At 35.4% G+C, this 24,900-nt stretch overlaps 1 protein-coding gene across 2 annotated transcripts in view; it reads right to left on the bottom strand.

Annotated features, from left to right (window-relative positions):
• The window catches only part of Vti1a (vesicle transport through interaction with t-SNAREs 1A), a 317,394-nt gene that overhangs the window by 222,087 nt on the left and 70,407 nt on the right, over window positions 1-24,900 (bottom strand). For both annotated transcript variants that reach the window (XM_013017749.1, XM_013017750.1), the window contains exon 5: window positions 17,236-17,320. In XM_013017749.1, coding sequence (XP_012873203.1) covers window positions 17,236-17,320 — 85 coding nt within the window. The remainder of the gene's footprint in view (window positions 1-17,235; window positions 17,321-24,900) is intronic.

Genomic DNA, 24,900 nt, shown 5'->3' with positions numbered 1-24,900 from the left:
GCAAGACAAATATCACACCCAGATTCATGACAAAGTAACATTACCATACTGCAACCTAAATTTCACTATTAATTTGATAACCTAAAAACAATTACAAAAGTAAACTTAGGAAATTATAATTAGTATGGTGGAAAAGAAACAAAGCTCAACAACTAAAGCAAGCAGTAAATTAAAAAGGGAATCCAGACTCATTATTGGCTTAAAATCTTTAGCACCAAATGCTTATTAATGAGTACACAACAGCTGCCTGGTGGACTCATTTCAGTAAAGTGTTCTTCCTTAATTATAACTTTGCTGAGTAAGATATAATTGTCTTCAAAACAACGGCAACAGTATTTTGAGAAAATGACTTGAATGCATGAAGCATTTAACACCAGGAGTGATGGATAAAAATTATAAAATGTTACAAGGCCACAGTGCATCTTCTTTAAGGTGGTCTGGGAAATGACTGTAATTATTATAATGTTAAAGGTTAGTGGGAAACTTCTTTGACATAGAATTTTTATTTTTAGTAAAAGAATACCACTGTCTATTTATTTAAATCATTCAACAAAATGGCCCTCAGGATATATTCTTTTGGAGAAGGCAAGCAAAAAATGAGAAATGTATTATCTGTAGTTACATCATTGCTATGGGGAGGAGCCTGGTAAGATGGGAGGAGAAGCTGGCTTTGGACAGTGTAAACACCTTCTGAAATTAATATTAAGCTGGACAACTACTTAATCATAATAGGAATAGTAATAATAAAGAAAGTAACATTAAGGTGAAAACCTAGAAAATGAAAAGAAGCTCAATCAAGTTCCTTAAACAAAACAGAGGCACGTTTTTGAAAAAGTTACTTCTATAATGTTGCATGCTGAACCCTAAATTATTAAAAATTTGTAAAAAAATCTAAAGACTTTACTGCTTTTAAGATAAATTCAGTAATAATCTCAATGCAAAGAATCCTGAGAAGAAAAATCTCTATCTTAAGCACACTGACCCTAAATTTTCTAACAATGGGGAAGGCTTTTCAGGCAGACATCCAATAGACTAGAACCATTATTACATCTGTGCCAGTGAAAACTATAAGTAACAACTAGACATTACCATGCCATATGACCTAAAAGCAGACACGTGTTTACTCTAGATACCTATGATGATAGTGACATATGTACGTGCCCACTTTGATCAGCAGTATATAAAATGGGATATTTGCGTAACTAAAAAAATTGTAATGTCCCCACCTTCTTTAATGTCCCCAAGTTCATGTTTTTCTCCTAGGACATCAATAAAGGTATTCTCCAAGTCTGGGGAACACAGATGCCTTTCTGTTCGGCCACACATGACATCTAGATGGTTACGTGCATCTAAGTGTACAAAATTAACATTTCATTGAAGCAAGCCCCAGTCTTCCCGAAGAGGGTTACATGACTGGTTAGTTGAAAATAGATGGTGGGAAGGGAGGAAGAGCTGATGAAGAGATCATCCACTGTGGAAACGTGGCCGAGCAGGACTGCAGCACTGGGGGGTATGTGTAGGGTGAGGGAAGAAGAGGAAGGCCCCCTTTCTGCGACTGCATTTGAAGTAGGAAGGAGGCCTGCAGTGAGCAAACTTCAGATGTGAAGAACAAAAGGCCAGGTTTTCCCTATACCATCGTGTTACCTTTTACTCAACAGTGACAAGATGAGGAGGCCTCAAGCAGAAGCCCTACAGAATTACGTTTGACAGCCCCTATTTATTACTTCGGGTTATCTTCTGATACACAAGGCATATGCAGATATTGATCACTGTGTATAAAACAATTAAGTGTAGAAACATTACCAAATGTTGCTATTTAGAAGCACTTCCATACTTTAAAATCAAATCAGGGTATACCAGTCTAACTAACATCCAGGGTCTTAAATCACTTGATAAAATTTTAAAAAGCATGTGGTCAATAAACAGGTTAATTTACCCATTTCCCCCCCTTATTCCTTGAAATAAATAATTTGGAGGATCTGGTAGTTCCTAAGCTGATGGTGGATCTGAGGTTGCCAGTTACGGAAGCACTTAAGCGCCCATTGGCACAGCAAGATTCAAAGCCCTGGTAGGCTTCAAAGAAACACTTTTTTTTTCTTCTTCTTCTAGAACTCTTTGCTTTCTAGTAAAGCTGCAACCACAATGTTCTCTCTCTTAATGCCACCATAAAAAAATCAAAACACTTTAAAACAAATTGATGTACTCTTTAATACAGTCATCCCATCATCACAGGACCCTTGCACCCTGCATGGGGACAACCGTAGGGATGCATACCACACATCTCTTCCTTTGTTGCCTGCTTCAATGCTTAAAGAAAAATTGAGAGAGTGTGTGTCTCTCAATCGAGATATGGGCACCTTTGACTGACAAGACTTAATCAGCTTATCTCTACACTAATAAAGTTGGGGCCTGTGGTGCAGGTCTATGCCCAGCACCAAGTGAACTTTCACCAGCCAAAGCCTCATGGGCCAGGTCTCAGGCCCTGGCTTCTCTAAACTGGCTCAGATCAATTCTTAATGGGCTATTTTCATCTTGATAAACCTCCATAGTCTTCATTCTTGATGGCCTTTCAGGCAATTAAGCAGATGAATTGCCTAAAGTAATGGCTACACAATGAATCCATGAGAAGTACTTAAACGCATGGACTCAGTAGGCCATCTTTTCCAAGCTCCCTGTATGAAGTAAAAAGTAACTTCTTGGGAAATATTCTAATTTTTCTTTTATTAAAGGGGGTGTTATTTTCTTTTTAAGTTGAAGGCTGACAGGATTCTCTGTATATTAGGAGACAAATACATTCTTTTAATAATTAGATTTCTAATTCTTTGTAAAAGATGACCAAGACAGGCATATCCATACACTGTGGTTTCTGTCTCTATCATTCCAGTACTTTCATAACATTGATTTGCTCATAATTAGACACTCACTGAAAACTGTGCCTTCACTGACTACTAGGAAGAAAACACAAAGCTAGGAGACACACATGGACTGGAGGTAGGGGCAAGTGAGTACCTGAATACATACATATTTTCCCCTTTGAGTTGATTTACAGGGGATCCTTTCAAACTAAGGACTTTCCACCCAATTTAAGAACTCAAGATCACTAGCTTTGTAATTATTTGTTTGAATTTGCGAGATAAAGGTTAGACACAGGAGTTAAGTTGTGAATAAAATTAATAAAGTGCCAGATGCTTTTCTAATACAGGATGAGCCTAGGACTAGAGGATCCATTCCTCATGGAATGAAATACACAGTAGGCATTTTGAGCTTACTTTTTATTTTCAGTTACCTAAAAAGAAAGATGGAGTTGCTAGGTAAAGCAGACTTCCTAAAAAGAACCCCAGCAGTGGAAAAACTTATTGAAATGATAACCACTGTCCACATATGAATATACATTTATATGTGCATAAATATATTATTTGCACCTCTCACCACACATAAAAAATGGTCCTTACAACTATCCAGTAATATGGCATTTAAATTGCAATATACCTTAAGTATTATAGTCACCTGCATAAAATGAGGGCATTTTAAACACATTCTAAAATGAATTTTGGATTATAGGTACTCTGAGCACTATGCTTCATTCTGTTTGTAGTCTTCATGCTGTAATTGCTTTATACAAAATCCACTCCAGTCTTATCACTCAATGCTATCTTTACTGCTGAATGTCGGAAGATAATTTTGCAATAAAATTTAATTTATGGAGCTTATTTTTCACTAATCTCCTAGCAGAGGCAAAGTGAAACATGCCAAGATACATATTCCAAGCTATGACCAGTGTGGTGTTTTTTATTTCCGGAATAGCAAAACCCCAAACGTATCAATTTATCATATTAAAAGGCTGACATATTTTAATTATTGAAACTTTACATCCCAGAAGAGAACGTAAAATAAGCTATTAACAACATATATAAAAATATGACTCTTCAAGTGATAAGGGCTCCTTGAAGAAAGCTTTTCTTTTAAGATAAGAAAGAAAATACTTAATACAAAAATATGGGTCCATGGAAAGTATTTTATATGAACAGTTAACATATCAGTATTCCCAATAATACTTGAGATTTTAAAGTAAAAAATTAAAACCAGTAAGAATAAACAACAAGATTCAGTTTTTCTGTAAAATGTCCAAGTCAGGGTTTGTCATCTCTAAGAGTTATTCTAGCTCTCAAACTTTAAACTTTAAATCTACAGATCCATGTAAGTTTTGGAAGAGTAAACTAGTCTATTTCTACAGGGCAGTTGGCTCCTGTTAATCATGTATGTCTTAGAAAGCATTCACCTCTAGAAAAGAGACGAATAAAATAAAAATATTTTTAAAAATATTGAAGACTTCTTGACAAATGAATTAATATGACAGAGTAACAAGCTAATCCTGTTGCTCAAGAATCCCTGTGAACATGCAAATTCTTCATAAAAATGGTTACATAATTCTAAAGTTGATAATCATTAATGGATTGTGGTATGAGTTCTTTATGCCTGGAATGAATAAGCCATACCTCTCTCAGCCAGATTTAAATCACTCTGTCTCTTTTCAAGTTATATCATAACAAGGCCAAACTGATACTGAATCATTTATGAGGTTTTTGGAGTTGAAATATCAGAGTCATATGTGCACAAGTATTGTTCTGACATTTAAATTTCAGCAACAAGCAATTCTGAAACATTTCAAGTTATGCAAAACTTGACATTTCCATGTTAATATACAAAACAATGGTGATGTGAAAAGCCACTTTTTCCACCAATACTGAAAACTTAAGAACTTCATAAAACTTTAGAAGCATAGGCCTCTCAGGTTCAGATCCACACAAGAGAAGTCCCAATCTAAAAGCTTTAAATGTTTATTCACATGAAGAGTACATAGTAAACAATTGTCTACGTTGATCTCTTTCATTTTCACACTAAGTAACAAAACATTTTTAATCCCAAATCAGACTAGTTTACAATTTAACTCTCTTCAGTTCTATATGTAGTGTCAGAAAATTCCTGCTGTGCTATACATTTATTTTAAAATGTTACTCAAATGTTAATTACTAAATTAAATATAATGCAAATAAGTATATTTCACTTGCCTGAACAGCATGAATCTCAGCCATCTGCAATTTTATAAACTAAAATGAACCACTCCAGAAGAACTACCTTGCACTATAATTATCTCCTTATATCCTCAAACTAAAATGTTGACCTAGACATAATAATCTCTAACAGAAACAATAAACACATTTTTTTTAAAAAAGTAGGGTAATAATGAAGAACAAAATGTGTAGCATTTACAGGCTGCAAATTAACAAGCCAATATTGACTTTTCTTTGAGGTCAATAACAGCTCTTTATTGATCTCAAAAGTTAAGACCTAGTAAGGTCAATATAAGATCTCAAGTGTCAAAAGATTTGTATTGGAACTTCCTTTTCACATATAAATATTGCTGAAATGGGTAGTTTGTGTTTGGAGAAATCAGAAAATCTCCATTAGAAAGACAGAATATTGAAAAAATAGGCTAAGGAAGTTAAAAATATAAAGAGAGTTTGAAAAATCTGTTACTGTGGAATTTTCTGAAAAACTGCTCTTTAGATATAATCCCTACCCTTACAATCAGAGAAACCAAAACTGTTGATGTTGACAGAACTCCTTTTTTAAATTTCAAAATCATTAGAAAAATTGTTATTCTTGTGTTTTTCTATACTGATAAAAACTACTAACTCTCATTCTCCTAGTAAGTAAGATGGTCTAAACTGTTAAATATGATGTGTAGGGCTAAGCCTAACCATGTTCCCATATATACCTAATATTTCTTGCATTCATGTATAAGTGATTTATTAGCCTGATTCTTCCAAAAGTCAAAGAAAAATTCATATTGTTCCATTTGAGAATAATAGAAGTACTTAGGAAGAGAAGAGAAGAGAAGGAAGGATAAAAGAATGAAGCAAACATTACTAGACAACTTACTATTATCAAACCCCAGGCAAGATGCTTTCACATAGTAATTACTAGAAAGAACAAATTATCTTATGTGGGTAACAAAAATAGGTCTGTGGTGAGGACAATATGACATTATAGGTACTCAGTAAGTAAGAAGATAACTATGGTTGCAACCTTTTTTTAAAAAAAAAAACCCTTTTCATTTTAGAAAAGTTTCAGATGTATTAAAAATTATGCCCAAAATACAGAAAGTTCCCACTTACTCCACACCCACTTTCCCATAATGTTAGCTTACATTGCTATGATACACTTGCTACAACTATTGAGCCAAGATTGATACATTATCAAAATTGATGCATTATTTGCATTTCCTTAGTTTTTGTCCAGTGTCTTTTTTCTGTTCCAGGGTCCCATCCAGGATCATTTACTGTGTTTAGTCACTATGTCTCCTTAAGCTCCTCCTGGCTGTGACAGTTTACAAAGTATTTTCAGCACATGTTTTAGAAGGAAGGTATAAATTTACAGAGTTGATCTACTGTCAACACTAAGCAAAAACATGCAAAAGAATTATCTTTTCTTACAGATCTAGGGAATATAAATAAATTTGACAACCAATAAAGATAAATGCTTTGTACAAAAGCAAGGAAATGATACTTGATTTATAATATGTAATAGAATATAGACACCAGGAAACAAAGTCTCATTTATCTCAAATGAAGATTTGTGAAGAAATAAATGAAGACTTCTGATGCTTACCAACACGGACCATGCCAGTCAGCCATCTATCCCTCCACCCTTGCCCACTGTTTGTAAGTGGAGTTTTTAACTGTTTACTAATGACATAGTAAGTGAACAAGAAATAAATCACATGGCTGGGGTAGGTCCACTGCCCATCTATATTTACTCTCTCTTAGGTATTTTAAGGATATGACTGGAGAGTGGTCATTCCAGTGGAACACTATTTCTTACCCCTTGCTTCTAGGGGCATCATTGATTATACAGCCTTTGCCAGTGGACCACAGGCAGAACCAGTGGAGTACTTTAAAAGCAGGTGCATCTTCTTCATTCTCTTTGCTTGACTGCTAGTCAAATGTAGAGAACTCCAGAGCCTAGTGCAGGGCAGAGCCACAAAGTAAGAAAACCCCAAATCTCTCAGCCACAGCATGGAAGCTGTCTGCTCCCTCCATAGCCTTGAATTAGATGGTTCCAAGATTAAGAAATAAACTGCAATGTGTGAAGTACTTCGGGTCACTGAAGTCTATTTGTTATAGCAGCTTGGTGCTATTATGAAAACTAGTGTAAGAGGAAATTAATGTTTATTGAGCATTTATAATGAACTTAACTCCATATTAGGTGTTTATATTATCTACTTTATCCATTTCTCATGATAACCTTCAAACTGAAGATCTACAAAGATATTATAAGGATCACAAAAGCTAAGGAGGTTACTCAAGAACCTCAAAAGTTACATGGTAGGACCAAGATTTGAACTTAGGTCTGCCTGGCTACAAAGCCCCATGCCTGTTCCACCTTACTTCACTGCAGGTGAAAGACATAAGGATTAAAAAGTAATTTGTATTCACTTTATATAGATAACTTTTATCCTCTAAGGAGAGCAAAAATAGTGTATGTGATCTCCCTACTTTTTATGTGGAAGACATGAACTCCCAATTTACAAGGGGCGGATGTGAGACGATTAGTTTGTTTGAATTTGTTAGCATTTTTCAGATCAAGACAAGGCTATACAAAAATGTGGAAGAGAAAAAATACATTTCATCTTTGTAACCTGCTGATAATCTTACAGTGTTTAATTTGAGCAGAGTCCAGCAACTTACCGAGGGCACGAAAGAGCTGTTGCTCCACAAGGTTTACAGTTAACAAAGGAGAGAACAGAAAGACTTACTTGTTCTCACAACAGTATGAATTTAAAGAACTATATGGGGTGTACATTCTACAGGAAGCCCAAGTAGGAAGAAAAATGAAACACTGAAACTTGCACACAGCAATGAAAATGAGGGGATTCATTGTAGTAGGAAAATTCACAGCTGGCAGGCAGTATCAGCAAGGTAATACGGTATTTGGTCCATCTTCATGCTTACCTTTTAGAGTCATAGTGTTTTCTTTTTTTTTAAGTCTTCTTTTTCTATTAACAAAATCACTCCAGTCAATCTCTTTAACTTACCTATGTGAAAAATCTGGAAGACTGTAAAAGTCCTATGCGAACAAACTAACACCCGTCAGAAAAAAAAAAAAAATAGATGCATCCTTTATTTGCAGATAGACTTATTTTTGCTTGTTGGCTTTAAAATGGGCTCTTACTATCCACTGATCTGTACAGAACACTCAACATTAAAGATAATTCAAAGGTATGCTAATAAGGAAAAGGGAAACACAAAACCCTGATTCTTTCATAAAAATCAAATTAAAACTTAATATCCATTCATGTTGGTAAAAAAAGATGGCGTTAGAGGAAGTAATTAGGGCATGACTCTACCCTACCTAGTAGAGTAATTTTCACTTCTGGTAGAGAATCTATTGATTGATACCATGAAGTATCTGACGTAAATGTTACCTGCATAGGGATTTATAGCTATGTGCATTCCCCATGGGTATTTTGCTAAGATATTCTAGCTTATGACAGGAATTTTAGAGTCTAAGTGCCTAGAATGGTGCCACTGTCTTTTCTTTCTTACATGACATTATGCTACTTTTCTTCTCAGGTGGGTTGAATTTCTCCTTCAATTTACTTCCAAAAGCAAATGGCACTAATAATTTTCAGATGGTATTTTCTTGCTTCATCAGAGATGAACTGCAGCCCAGTTCAAGTCTAATGAACCCAATCTGAATTTCTTAGCCAAACTCTTTGCTGAATAAACGTTAAGGTTTCACTGTGCTCTGTTTAAGTGCCATGTGAAACTTAGAAAATGAAAATAAGAAAATTAGTTTGATTGCAAAGGTATTTCATATGAACAAATATCAAGCTAGCCCAGGATCTTAGAAAAGTGAATGCAATGAAGTGAGCAGCATGGAGAGAAATGGCAGGATTAAGCCAACAAACAAGCTTTCTACTTCCTCCCAAAGGGACAGTTTTTTAAAGCACTTTTTTTTTCCTGGTTTGGCTTTTGGGTAGTTTCTTCCTCTCTTTAAATAAATAGATATTTATTTAACTATGCCTTAAAGTTTATATCTTAAGATGCAAAAGGGCAGCACAGTGTAGTGCATGAATGCTGACCCACCACGACAGCATCTTTGATAACGACTTTACTTGGAAAAACGTATGCTTCAATAAAAATTTATTTTTTTAATGTTAACTTTGTTCTCTTGTAGCAACGTTGGAAAACACTGTAACCCAACAGGAAATACAGACGAAAGCTTCAAATGTGGAGCACATACACAAAAAAAGCCATTTTTAAAGCTCATGCCCATCAAGTTTCTCACTTGATATAAGTCGTACACAAAGTCTTAGTCCAATGTGAACCCATGCTGTGAAAATTCTGAAGCACCCACCTCAGAAAATTCTGTTAAATACATAAACACGGCTGAAAAGAAAACTTCTGGGCTCTAGAAGTCAGACTCAAAGGGAAAATGAACCTGATTAAAAAAAAATCCCAAAGAAAGTTATATAAGTACAGTGCAACAAGGTCATAAGCTTAACTGTCCTTCCCTGTCATATCTGAAAGTAAATTGGTATTTTAGCTCCCTGCTTTGGTCGTCATTCTTTTTCTCAGCTCAGAGAGATGCAACGGTGTAAGGATGGCTTCGTGTATATCTTACAAACCAAATGGAAAAGTGATAGGCATTATGGGGTAAGACACCTTTACAAACGAGTATAATACATTTAATGGATTAAAAATGAACCCCATGAATTCACTTGGACCACCTAAGGAGAAGGTTCTCCAAATCGGGTTTAAATGACATCCTTTTCTTACCACTATGGAATACACCAATATCTCAGAGCACAAAGTAAATTTAAGTAGCTTGAAAATACTCTTTAAGAGTATCACCCCAAATGACAATTTCCTCTATTCTTTCTAGAACAGAATCAGAGCATTTTTAGTAAGACTTTAATGGCATGTAATTGTAAAGTAAGTGAGAGCCAAACATTAAAAATGACTTTTTTTTTGTAGCTGAGAAGATGTCTAAAAACTTATAGGACATGGCCAAGTAATTCTTAGCATTTAGAAAATGTCTGTTCAAGCAGAGACACCCTTAAGAGTCTGAAAACATTCTATCACTGAAAATAATGAATAATGTTTTAAGAGATAACTTTCTGCACTAAAAAAGTTTAATACTCCTACAGAAAACTTTTTTCTCTAAAATGTATTTGATTAGATAAGATATGTGGTTAATATCAACCTAACTATGGAATGCTACTTTCTGTCCCTGTATTGTAAGATAATACAAAATCTTAATTGGTCATTTCTGTAATAACTTTGACACAGAAGATGGTAGTGTCTTTCTGAATTACAACCTGGGTTTAAGTTAATAATCAAATTTATAACTTGAATTAATGTTTGTGGACACAACCTTCTCTACTCAAATCCAGTTCAGTGATGGCTGAGTTGTCTTGCTAGTTTATCATCCCCATTGGACTTGAAGAAAGTTTGAATGAGTGAAATACAATAGTTATCTAATCTTATACTTCTCTCACCAATTTACCAGAACTTTGGTAAAATGAGTACCTTTGGGGTTACTGAATAGGTTATTACAAATTTGAATTACTGAGTAATGTCTATTCATATTTCCCTAACTAAAGTAATACAGGAAGTATTATAGCTCCTATAAAAGACCATCCTCATGTCCGATGCCAACAATATTTAGAATAGACAAACTATATTTATTACCTTGTAGGGAGTATAGGTGTTCATTACCTGCCTGAATTTTTGTATATATGTTTAAATATTAGGACTCACATATATGAAATTCAGTGGAGTGACTTTTAGCTAGTTGAAACAGCACAGACTACATTTTAAGACTGTAAAGTGAGCCCTTTACTTATCTTTAATGTGCAGTCACTGCTGATCCTGTTAAAATGAAAATCTGATTCAGTAGACCTGAGGTGGGACCTAATATTCTGATTTTTTAACAAGTTCCCAGGAAGAAGCAACATTGGGTCTTGAACACACTCTATGGAACATTCCATTTCCTCTTAAATGAATAAAGAATTAGCCAAAGAAGTCAGGTGCCCATGGCTCATGCCTGTAATCCTTAGGAGGGTCAGATCTGAGGATCATGGTTCAAAGCTAGCTTATGTAGTAAAGTCTGTGAGACACTTTTCTCCACTAAAACTACCAAAAAAGCCAAAAGTGGAGCTGTGGCTCAAGTAGTAGAGTGTTAGCTTTTAACAAAAGAAGCTCAGGGACACAGTCCAGGCTCTGTACCAAAGATAGAAATAAAAAGAAAAATTAGCCAGAGTGAAAATGTATATTTTAACTCAGAATCTTCCTGAAGTGAGGAGATTAGAGAAATAATATGCCATTATCTATGTGAGATAATTTATAAATCTCCTACCTCTAATAATACATAACATATATTTATATACATGTATATATGTATGTATATATACATGTGTATATATGTGTATATCTCTCAGAAACTCAAGAAGTAAGTATCACCATCAGTAATGTATTACTATAAGCTCAATATTCAGCCAGATTTATAATCACAAATGTTCATTACTGCCAGCCTGATGGATTAGTCATTGTGTTTAATGTCCTTCCAGATACAAAAACTATTCAGTCTCCATTTCTTTGAAGCTGTCCTTAAGGAAGAATCTTTGGGAACTCATGCCAATTGTTTAATACAATCAATAATAACATTCAAGCTCATTGTTTCTGACTGTTTAAAATGCTTAGTGGTTTCTTATGTATCTTCACTACCAAATCCCTCTACCAGTCATTTTAATTGGCAAAGAGACCAGATTGTGGATTACTGTAATAAATTTCCTAATACATCTCTTTGTTTCTACTCTTCTGACTCTTCATCCCTACAGACTCCATGTTCTCCATGATTTAGAATAGTCCATTTGCCTGCAAAGAATCTTTCAATGGTGTCAAACCTTCCATGCCTGTGGCCCCCACATAATCTGTATCCTAACAGACCATGTGCTGTTCCCCCATGCTCACTATGGCTCTGGCCATTCTGCTCTCCTTTCTGTTGCTTACACATCCTAAACACCTCATTTGAGAGATCTTGTGCTTGCCATTCTCAAGAGTCACCTACCCCAAACTGTCTTATTGATAGCATCTTTTTCCATTCAACATTTGGCTTATATAGAGCTTTCTTCTCTGGGAGGTCTTTCCTGATTAGCTAACCTCTGATAGCCTTCATTAGGTACTGTTTAATATCCTACTTTATTCAACCATGACATGAAACAGTCTTTTCCATTTATGTATTAATTAAAAATTGCCAGACTATTCTTTTCCATCTCTTCCTTCTCTGTGCCTTAGAATTGGCACCTTACCTCTTTTGCTCTTCATGCTAATCTCAGAGCACCTGGCCAAGAACTTTCAATAACTTTTAAATAAATCAGAGAAAAAGAAAATTAATTAATATGAGAATGTAGCCTATTTTGCCTAGAACAGATCCCTGGAAAATCCAGGTATGTGGAAACCATTCTTATTTTAGTGCGGTCTATTGGCTAAAAATATGGAATCAGATGGCCTAACTATACTACTTCTAGTATGGGAAAATGACTTGATCTCTCTGTGCCTTCTCGTCTGCTCTGCAAAAGGCATGTAATGAGGATTAAGAGATAAGAACATAGAGTAGGGAGAACAGTGTGTGGCTCATATTTAATGTTTGATAAACATTGTATTATTTCACTAGTACACAAAAAAACGGAACACCTCATTTTCACTACAAAGAGTTCAGGAATTATTAGCACCTTGTTGTCAAGACATTTACTGCCAAATGGGAAGTCAAGGCTAAATAATCTACAGCAACTACTGAAAGAAGAGTGTTAAGGTTGGGGGTGTCAGGATGGAGGGTTGAAGACCAATAAACCATACAGGCCATAACCTCATGACCTGAGATTACAGAATGTAGGCAACTTCACTCATAGCTCCTGGAATGCACTGCCAGCTGACTTGAGCCCACGTAGAGACCAGGTGGGACACTCCTGTGGGTTTTAAACTGTTTATTACACACGGAAAGGAAAAAAATGAGCTTCATTTCTGTCCCCTCATAGTTTCTCTTTCAGCATATTTCTTTTACTAATCATACACCTTCAAGTGGTTTTGTGCTTATTATAATTCTGGGATATGCCGCAAAAGTCCATAATTTCAGAATGAAGGGCTGATAACTCAGAGTATTAGGCATTAAATTGTGATTGCAAGCAAAATGATTATTTCTACAGCCAAACAGTCATACTTGCCTTTAAGTATGTGTGTGTGGGGTGGGGTGGGGGGTGGGGAGTCTTCTTTCCTTTTCTGTTTTTTGAATTCAAAAATTCCAGAGCAGAACTTAGGAGAGATGTCAAATTGGCCAAGGTCCCATGCAATCAGCACAGCATTTGGCCCATAATGGTCACTTCCAAAGATGTTTCTTTGAAGAGTCTGATAACCGGCTTTCTAGTAGCATCAACTCTTTATGTAATATCAGATTTCAGTCTCTTCTCTACTAAATGAAGTTGTTTAATTGACTTGTAATTTCATCAAGTTCTCAAATAGAAAAGGATCCATGAAAGACACTTGATTGGTATTCAACTCAATGCACATTAGACTATAAATAGCACTAAAAATATTTATGCACATGTTACTCTGCTCAACAGTTCTTGAAGAGACAGTAACTACTTATTTGACAAGATAAGTTTAAAATGTTTAAAAATGATTTAAGAATTTTAGAAGATGAATTGCATTATTTGTTAGGAAGCCACAGATGGTCAAAATAATATTCAATTCTATTTTCTTTTTTTACTTTCCTTTGTATTATTTATCTATTATAGCAATCAAATTAACACTAGTAAGTTACATATTTTGTTAAAATTTCTGTCAATTATTTTGAAAGTTAAATACTTTTTCTGATGATTTTATAACTACATATACATGTATATAAATGTGTCTATATACATACATACAGACAACACACATATATATAGATGTAAAACCTTACTTTACTTCTTAACAACTTTGTTGGAGAGATAAGGCTTCAATTTCAAGTTTTTGCTTTGTAAATGAGAGAATTTAAGTGAGTTTTCAAATTCACTGAGCTAAAATAATGACAGTATCAGATGATGGGGAATTCATCTCTCCAATTAGTGAATCCTAGATTTTGTGCTCAAGTAAAAAGAAAATCACAAAAAGCAATCCAGACAGCCCAAAATAGGGTAGCAACTCCTGTTATTTTTTTCAAAGAAAATTATATACAAAACTTCTACCTACAATTGTTACTGTACCATCACAGAAAAAAAATATAGCTCTTGAGTAGTAAAAAATACTTTGGAAAAGCCACTACATTCTACTGTTTTTCTCATTCTGCTATAGAAGGATGAAAACTTTTGTGGACTTGAACTATTTCTCAATCCATTCTTTCTTTTTAGTTCCCTAGAATTCATCGTATAAATACTTGGAAATGATTTCCCTCTTTTGTGTTATTTCGACAGATTAGTTCTTCCATATCCTTTTCTCCCTGTATTTCTTCATCTTTTTTTGGGTCCAGTCGTGGGGCCTGAACTCGGGCCTGAGTGCTGTCCCTCAGCTCTTCAGCTCAAGGCTAGCGCTCTACCACTTGAGCCACAGCGCCACTTCCGGCTTTTTTCTTTTTGCTTATGTGGTGCTGAGGAATCGAACCCAGGGCCTCGGGCATGCAAGGCAAGCGCTCTACCACTGAGCCAACTTCCTAGCCCTATTTCTTCATCTTTTAAGAAGTAAAATCTACTACGTATTACTTTTTTTTTCCCTTTTGAGAGATGGAGATAGAGCTCAGAGGAAGGGGCACTTGTTTAGTATAGATGAGAGTCTGGGTCAATCCCCAATGAGGTTAAAAAAAGAAAACAAGCCATTTCCCTTTTGAAAGATGCAATAAGAGGCTGTTCTTGTATTGCTACTCAAACAAAATGATAAGTATCACAAATTTACATACAATCAAAACACAAACTACAGATCAACTGAGCACAACTAAGGTGCTAACAGAGATGTGAGAAATACAGGAGCAACATGCTGCCCACCACGATTTTTTCCACATTGCTTCAGTAAGAAGTAACAACAAGGGAAAATACTCTATCTCTGTCTTACACTTCTCACTCCCCTTTCAAAGTCATTGAAGGAAATGAATTAGCATGATGTCTTCTGTGTAAGTAGGCAGAGGCAGTACCGTATGTCTTTAACTTCCAAGAGGTCTCTTCCTATTCTTCCTCCAAGACTTTGGTTTTATAGTCTGTCAGAAGTTTCTAGGCTTTATATGACAAATAAATATCTGTTTTTTTTATAATGGTCAATCTACCATTACATTCCACACACCACTGTATTCACATACCAAAAAGAATAACTAACAAATCCTATCCAGTCTTATAACCAATGTCAATGCATGGTTTTTTGATATATGTGATCATCTCTGAAGACTTCCTTTGGCTTTGGGAAAGAACTACATAAATAGTGTAACTATAAAATAAATTGTGCTCCATCAACCAAACCATGCTTTGAGATCAGCAAGAATACTCCACCCACAAGTCCAAACTGGTCCTATGTAGAAAGAAGCTTTTCAGTGAATGTTTTATGAGGGAAAGTTTTCTTAATGACTCTAGTGTTCAATAGAGAAAGTGCTGAATTACTCAAGGATTACCATAACACATTTTTTCTATTCCTTTACACAAATTTCACTTGCAGCTTAAAAATTTTCTATGTGGTAATAATTTTATATCATAAAATGACAACACATTCATAATACACCTATGTTTGCATTTTATGCTATGTAAAATACTTTCACACATGCCATCCTTTGTTAAAAACATTCTGAGAAGGGCAAGATTATTTCCATTTTACTGAAGAAGAAACTAAGTCTCAGAGAGGTTCTATGATTTGCTTAGGATTACACAAACAAGAGCTAAAACTTGAGCCTAGTCTTCTGACTTTGTGTTCAAGGTTCTTTCCATTATTCACATTCTTCACTGGGGTCACCATTGCAGGTGAGCCACCAACCACAAGAACCTATCAAACATGGCTTTTATTCCAGTCAAGTTAAACTAATCTATCAACAACATCAGGAAGAACAGCCCATAGTATGAAAAACCTGTGATTTGTGTTTACTTCTATTTTCTCACCAATAACATGACAGAGTCATCTGCATTCTTTCTTTTTAGCTGCCTAAAATTCATCATATAAACCAACCAATTTAGGATAGTTAGGAACCAAGGGCAAGAAGTACATTGGCTTTTCATAAGAGAAATTATTTGGAATCATATCTACTATGCTTTTAAAAACCAACATTTCACAGAAAAAAAATTTAAAAAAACTGAAGAAAAGTTTGTTGATCACCTATTTTTGTGGTTTATATCTTGGCAAGAGCTATTTAAAATATATGAAATACATAATTTACATCTATACTTTATAAGACAAAAGGCACAGCTAAAGAATAATAATGTGATAATTACTAAGATGTTAATGGATATTTGCTCACCATGTAAAAATATACATTGCATTAAATAGCTACAATTAAAAAGCTGTGTATCTTAAATAGACTACTATAAGAAAAATCAGGACTGTGTTTCCTGAAATTAATGACCACTGCCAATTCCAACCAAAAGTTTGAACAGTGTCAACTAATGCTATAATAAGATTATGATAAACATTATCATTAATGTTTACGATGAATGTTTGTATATTTAATGATAGGTTCTTGTTAAAATACAGATTATTAGCAACCCTTTCCAACAAAAGGAAAAATAAGCAAAGTGACACAGGTTTTACATATTCTTTGTCCCCAGCTCACACCATTTAGGTTGATTAAAATGTTAATTTTTACATATGTGAATAAAACGTAAAGGAACCAACAACTGGAGACTGCTTGGCGTCTAGCCACCATTGCGGGTGGGTAAACTGACAACATGTAACTGCATATTAAGACAAATGTAGAATTTAGACAAAGTATTCCATCTCTTTTCAGATGTATACTTTTAAACCTCAGGAACTGTTTTCAGTAGATGTCATGCCTTTTAACTTGAAAAAAGATAAGCGCAAATAAGCTCCCAATTGTCTCCCCAATATGTAAACCACATCTCGAGCTGCTGTCTCTGCTACTCCTTTGAAGTTTCCCTGAAATGTCATGTGTTGTGAAGACTGCTGTGCATAAGCAAGACAATTTGCTCACTCCCAGAATTCTTACCGGTTTCCACTGCTATTTGGTACCCAGCCTCTAGTCTCCGAGATGACCTTTCCAGCCTCTCTGTGTTATCGAGCAGATGTGCCCTCTGAAAAAGAAAAAGAGGGGGGAAAAATCACACGGCCGTCTACAATGTTCTCTTTTTTGTCTTAAAAAAATGCCTTTGTATGCACTAACATTTGTATGTGTATGGTAGGGGGGGTGAGTTCCTGCCATCCACTATTGTTAATTTTTAGCAACTCTTTCATTACAGAATCATGATAATGGACGGATTTCCAACCAATTTAGGATACAATATACCATCGACTTTTTGGGGGGTTGTTGTTTTAGAGGAGACTCATGGTGTAAGTGACCACAATGAATGCTACTCCAAAATCCTGAGAAATGTACTGAGACCACAGCCAAGTGCATCTTTTTGGTCTCAGCAGAGATGAGATTCTGGCACAGATCTATATCCTTATTGTGTGTGTGTGTGTGTGTTTCAATAAAATGCAATCATTTCAAAAACCCACTTGTTCCTTTAATTCCTGAAAATAGTATTTTTCACTTTTGAGAGAATGCTCTTTTATATTGGATGTGCAACGAGGTGCCAAAGAGAACAACATATGCCTCTGAAATAGAAGTGTTAAACAGTTTTAATTTTTAAGATGACCCACTAAGAAACAAGAGACACGTTTGTCCAATCACAAAGATGTACAAAATTGTGGATTCATTCCCAAATATACAATACTAGGTTAAAGGTGGACTTTTGATACTGTGATTTAGACTGTGAACTAAGATTACAATGATTATATACACTTCTCTTATGTTATATTTTAAGGGGAAAAGAGAGGATCTCTCCCCAACTTTCAGCTTCAAAACGTTCTTTCCTACATTAAGACTTTTCACATGTTTAACCATATACCTATTTAGGTTCCTAAAATAAATTTAGAAGCTAAACATTGCTATGAATAAGAATACATGCATTTTGTATATATATATATATATATATATATATATATATATATACGTCTCAATTCTTAAAAATGTATGTATGTGTGTCTGTATAATTGTATGTGTGTTGGTATAGACATGTATTTGTATAGACTAATATCGCCCTTCCTCAAATCAATTTTGGTGTCTGGTCAAGAGAAAGAAAAAAAATGCAACCACAACCCCTACAACTTTGTGTTATGTTGTTGACAGATGTCACTTAAAATAGAAAAAATGCTTTCTAATAATAATAAAAAAGGAGGTGCCACACGCATTATCTGAGTGGCTGTGGAGTGAAATGATCCACGTTGCTCTAATGAGCCCCCATGGATCTTGGAGATGCAAGCTGTATTGACATGCACACTTAAGCTAATACACCTAGACCAGTGCCTCCAAGCTCTCGCAGCCAGGGATGCTGACAGAATATCTCGCTTCCATCTTCAAAGAAAGGAAGTGATTAGTATGTTATCATTACCATTCAAAACGTGATTTCCTTATTCCCTCCCGGCATAGGTGACACATCTGAGATGCGGCCAGACGTTAGAGGCAGCTAAAGCCACATCAAAGCTTTCCTTGAAAAAAAATTTTTTGGGGGGGAGCGATGGGGGAAAAGAATCATTAAAACAATGCATTTAGAACAGAGAGACAGGACCTAATGTGAAGGTCAGGAAGCTACAATAACAGTCTATAATAATTAATAGAGTTGTCTAATATTCAGTAGAGAAATTAAGAGAAATATTCCCCTCTCATTCTGCAAAAAATAAAAAAATAAATAAAAAGGAAGAAGTGCTTCTTCTATCATAGAAAATCAAAACCACTTAGAGTTATAACCGAGCAAATAAGAGCAAAGGAGCTCTCTATGAATGGCATTGCTGGTCATTTTTAAGTAAAATTAAGTACTACTAAGCTTGTCAAAAATAGCTTTCAATTTCCTAACTCCCTATATGTAGGTTCTAGAAGTAAGGACTGCCCTTCACTCCTTTGAATACTGTTTTCTACCTAAACAATGGAATTAACTTCAAATTGGCAAGTTTCTAAAAAAGGTATCAATCAGATCTAAGAAAGCAAGAGAAAATCTGAATTTTCATCCAGACTAAAGGAACAGAATTTTTACTTTATTTTCACATTGGATAAAATCTCAAATTAAAAGAAAACATTTAGCTAAAATAGACTTAAAAAAAAGCTAGACCAATATTAAAAATGGTCATGCTACTTATATACTAATATATTAAATAGAAAAGAAAGCTATGCTAATATATAGTGTGGGAAAGCATTTAAATATAGAATAATTTGGGGGATACCACAGCTCATACACAGTAGAAAATTTTCTAGAAAATATTTTTTAATGCAGATTCCAAAATAAGAAGTAACTGATTCTTCCAGGGGGTTCGACTATCTGAGAGCAAATGAGCCACAGAGGAATGTCGGTTTACCAGCTGCTTTTCAGCAGGATTTCACTTTGTATTTCGGAACCTCTTCACTTAAGTCAAACTAAAATCAAGTTCTTGTAACAGCTGTGCTATTTACATTGTTCCCTTAGTGGTGCATTGCCCTGGTCGCTGTCAATGAAAGGAAATACGCTACCACAGCAGCTGATGCTTTCAACTTGCCCCCACACTCCATCCCAAACTCATTCTCTCACCCCTCTTCGCAGCCCTTTTCAAAGCAGGTAAGTGAAACTGTGCAGAAGCTTCAGACGGAGCTCAACTAGTATGAGGAGCTGTGCGAAGTGGGGAGCTGGAGAGGCAGGATTCAAACAGCTCGGCACAGCCAACACCAGATCAGCTCCCTCTGTACCACAAGCCTGCCTCCAAGCATGCCTGGAGAAGAGTATCAGGAGGAAGAGATGCCAGCATACTGTTTCCAAACCCAAAGAAACATTGAATTTGGAAACATATGGGTGCTTGTCTTCTTAGCATAGGTGCAAGAAAGAAATCTCGAGTAACAATTACTATGAAAATCCTGATTCAGAGACAATCACTTCTAAGCAACTCATATGCCAATTCAGTGTCACCCCATAATCAAGCCTAGAAATGTCTATGCTTACATCTATATCAAAGGATAGATAGAATTATATTTCACAGTGTATCATTCTATTAGTTAGTTCTTCTAATTGTAATCCCATTATAGGACACTGTTTTGGAAACATCAACTCTAAAACCATAATAAATGAAACCGTTGCATTGCTACAGACACCACACAAAATTAAGCCATCAAACAATGATACATACTAAAAGACATGCATACTTGTTTTGGGCTTTTTGAATGAAGATATCTAATTCCATATCATTCAACTTAACAAAAATCTGACAAAAATGTGTTTATAACACAGCACAAGATTTTGTTTTCATTACTTAGATTCAGCAACAAGAGCTTTGTGTAGTTCCTTTATATGAAGAGTTTAAACTCTACTATTAGTTTTGTCAACATTTGTGAATTCTGATTCTTCTCCTAAATGTTAGCATTTGGGAATATTAAAAATAGATATACTATCTTATAGGAAAATAATGTTGATATATCTCTCACTCACCCAAAGAATAATATTTTATGTCAAAATGACACCTGTTTTACTTTATTTTATTTATCTGCTTCTGTGTAGAAAACACAAGAAGATTAGAATAAGGGTGTTTGTGTATTTTATTTTTATTTTTGTTTATATGGCATTTTTACTTTTACTAAGAAAAGATATCACTAATACATCTTAAATAAGAAGGGTGGCAGAAAACTACTATTTACAAACCCCTAAATTAACATATGCATCATCCAGAGAATGATGACATACCAATTAAAACTGATTCCAGGCAAATGAAATCTGAACTAATTCATAGTATTCTGATTATTATAAGCAATTTTAAATGTCAATATGGTCCATTTTTATGTCCTAATAGGAAAATAACAAAGCACCTTACTAAATAAGAAAAAATTTAGCTACTTTATCACTGAGAAAAAAGTACCAAAGCATATTAGATATATGAGGCCTCATTTAAAAAAAAAACCAAACCATAAACAGCATCATTCCACATCTTTCAGTGACATGGGGATAAAATCATTAACATTCTGTAAATATTTACTAGTCCACAAAAAACTCCGGAACTGTATCATGAAACTGACTAGTAAACTCAGAAAATGGAGAGCCCACTGGGGTGCTGTTTTAACAATGACGTGAGCTTTGGCTGTTCTGAGTTACCTGCACACACAGACAAGCAGGGACACATGTGTGTTTTCACCAAAGAACAGTGTCTTATGTGCAACATACGAATGTGGGGGAGGGAAAAGAGGTGGAGAACAGCTTTCAGTAAAGTAAAACAATCTCACAAAAAATTTAATCACATTAACTTCTTTGAGAAACCAATATAAACTACACAAATTTACAGTAAAACAGTATCATTTTAAGATGTTCTTTTGTCATTCTTCTTTTTTTGTCTTTAAAATATAATTTTACCTCAATGTCAGTAAAATAAAAAAACAAATCCTGTGATATGCATGATTAGAATACAGGTTTTAAGTGTGTGTGTGTTGTTTATTTTGTTTATATAGATGTGTATACATATATACACACAGACACACAAACACACACACACACATATATAAAGAGAGAGAGAGACAGACAGACAGACAGACAGACAGACAGACACACACACACACACACACACACACACACACACACACACACACACACACACAGGGCAGTGGAGAAGCTTTCTGAGCCAAAGGTCAGTTGTTTTGCTAGGTGCAGATTTCCCTAGAAAAATGAAGGCAATGATTCACTTCAGATATGAACGTCAATTTTACAAGAAAAGATAGAATTAAAAAGAAAAAAGGAAGCTAGAAAGTACTCACCTCTTCACGTAATTTTATCAACTGCAACATGAATGCACAAAAAAAAGATAAAAAGGAAAGAAATGGCAGGAAAGAAAGATCAGTTGTGTGACAGTATACAGAATTAACATTGACAATTTATCTGTTTACATGTTTAGCATTTAAAAATCACAGACAAACACATTAAAAGAACCTAAACATAGACTACATGCAGAGTTTTTTGAACGAATAAAGATCACTTTCTCACACTGTCACATTAAACAAAGAGAATAGTGTGAAATTCTCTTTTAAAGTACATCTAAGACACCATCATGAAATAAAGGGGAACGACTTCATAGAAGTCTATATTATAAAGAAGAAAACAAGTTTACTGCTCGTCTCTTCTAAGAATGTACCACTGAAGAGATTTTGTATACACAAATTTTCAGGTTGTTGCTCTATTCAGAACCTTGACAACTGATTTCAGATCATGCCAGCAAATGAAAATGATTAATAGTTCGTGTGTTGGTTCCAATAAGTATTTAAAGCAACAAACCAGTATATGAGTTAATATTTTACCACCCTGAAATGGGACTGCATTTGGAGGTAGCATTCTTTTAATTTAGAATAAAATATATATCACAGTTAATTCCTAGATTTTTGTTTTGCTTAAAGACTACATGCGGCATGTTTCTGTCCATACTTTTTGATTCTTCCTTTTTCTTTTATCTTGTAAATTGGACTATCTCAAAGCAATGAACTCTCTTCCTTCATTTGTACTATGGGCAGTTTTCACTAAAGTCAAATTTTAAAAAAAACCCAATAATCTTTACTGTAACATTTTAATTCTCCTATATAGAATTTTTTTTCTATTTGTTTTATACACAATAGATAAAACAAGCTGCTTAACTATTTAGAAACTGGAAAAAATGATACAACCATAAATCTGCCTTGTTCTTTGTATGTGTTTCCGACATTACTGTAAGTCACAAATACCATTGTGTAGTTAAGATGACTCCCACAGTTTCTGCAATGAACAGAAATTGAAACCTATGTTGTAACAGACTATAAACCACATTCTTGGTCTGAAATTTGCATTCTCAGCAATTCAGCTCTACAACTGATAATTTTTAAACATCCCAATATCTGTAACATCTGTTATAACACTTGACATGTGCAGGCCAATAAATTAAACTATTGCTTTGGGAGAAATGTGCTATGAATTGCTCACTCTAAGTCTCTCTAACAGTGTCATGTTGACTACAGCACTGAATTTTCAGTGCTTAATGCTGTTTTTGTCTCAAATTCCAAGCAAGCAGTATATACATACTACAGCTTGTTTTGTTATTTCATTTGCTCCATGGAAAGCCATTAGAGTGCAAACAAATGAGATTTTCCCAAATTGTTCTGAACCCTGTATAAAAGGGGAATAGTTTATTGTGTAACATCTCAATTTAGAGCTAATAAAAAATGAAAAACTGAATATTCTGCTTTGAAAGTACGCAAGCAGTTGTTATTTGTAGACGTGCTCAGTCTCTCAGCAAGCACCCAACGTGCAAAGCATCTCACCAAGTCCCCAAAGTTATACATTCTTCCCTAAAAGAAGTAAAATAGCAAACTATGATACCTGGCCTATTGCAGATTGGAATCTTTCTCTTGGCTATTCGAACATCATGGGAGAAAAAGGAAAACACGAGTTCTCAGAAAGAGAAGATTTGGGAATTGATCGGAATAGCTCTCTTTTCTTTCTGGGGCATCATTCTTCCGTTGATACTATGATGTACTTAGAGAGGGCCAAAGTTTAAAACGACTCCTCCTCAATGGAGACCATTTGGGGCATGCCACCCTGCCATCATCAATGAGTGTTTAAAAATGCTACCCATTTGTTTTTTCAATAGGTCCCAAACAAAAAACGTTCTATCTTGTTTGTGCTGCATGGCTGCCTTCGACTCCACGCCGGATTTGTAGCTAAGCTAGGTAATCGGAGGGTTTTTAATCTTGATCTGTTTTTTTTTTTTTTAATGTAGGCTGAGGGTTATGCACTGAAATAAACAAAAGATGGTCTGTTTTTGAAAATTAACAATGCTTAGACTGGACGGTCAGGGTGGGTGGGTGAGCGGCCAGCTCCAGCGCAGCAGTGTGTGTGCTGTCATCATCATCATAAACATCTTTTTGGGGAAACAAAGACATAAACACACACTCACAGGCACGCATGCACGCACACGCACACACACACACACACTGCCCCACGCAGAATTTGATACAAGAGGTAATCTGCTCCTTTGTGGGCCGAAAACAAAATCTGGTTTCCGCTGGTTTGAGCCAGCGGAGTCTCTGGTGGCTAAGCCTGCTGCTGTGGCCGCGCAGCCTGGGAGGCCGCGCGCGCGCCCGCGCGTGTCACGTGACCCCACACCTACCCACCGGTCGGGTTTTTTTTTTTAATATTTTTTCCAGCGCTGATAACGCGGCTGCCGCCTCTGTCCGCGCGCAGATAACGAATAAACGCTGAACTCTATTAAACGCCCTTTGCACATTATCGTGGGTCGAACACACCATTTTCTGAACTTGGGACGCCAGTCTATTTACTTTGCCATAAACCCTCAGCACGTCACTGACAGATTTGTGCCTGGTAATGATCTGCTCTGCCAGGGCTATATGAAATGATACCGACCTTCTTTAGATCTTGGGGAATTAAATTGACCGGCTTCACCCCCTGGTCTGTAGCTGAAGTTTGACACACTTTATGCACAGCAAGCCCAAATCGGAACTTAAGAGAACCTCGTCTTAAAAAATTAAGCAATTATTATCTGCTACATATTGCTTTGCTACAAAAACTTCCCCGCGTTTGGAACTGTCCTTCCTTTTACATGTATATCCTTCTACTCGGGATTTACTCAG

This window comes from Dipodomys ordii, unplaced genomic scaffold (genome assembly GCF_000151885.1).
Source record: "Dipodomys ordii isolate 6190 unplaced genomic scaffold, Dord_2.0 Scaffold36, whole genome shotgun sequence".
NCBI lineage: Eukaryota > Metazoa > Chordata > Mammalia > Rodentia > Heteromyidae > Dipodomys > Dipodomys ordii.
Note: the sequence above shows the minus strand (reverse complement) of the source record. Positions and strands in the feature narration are given on the sequence as shown.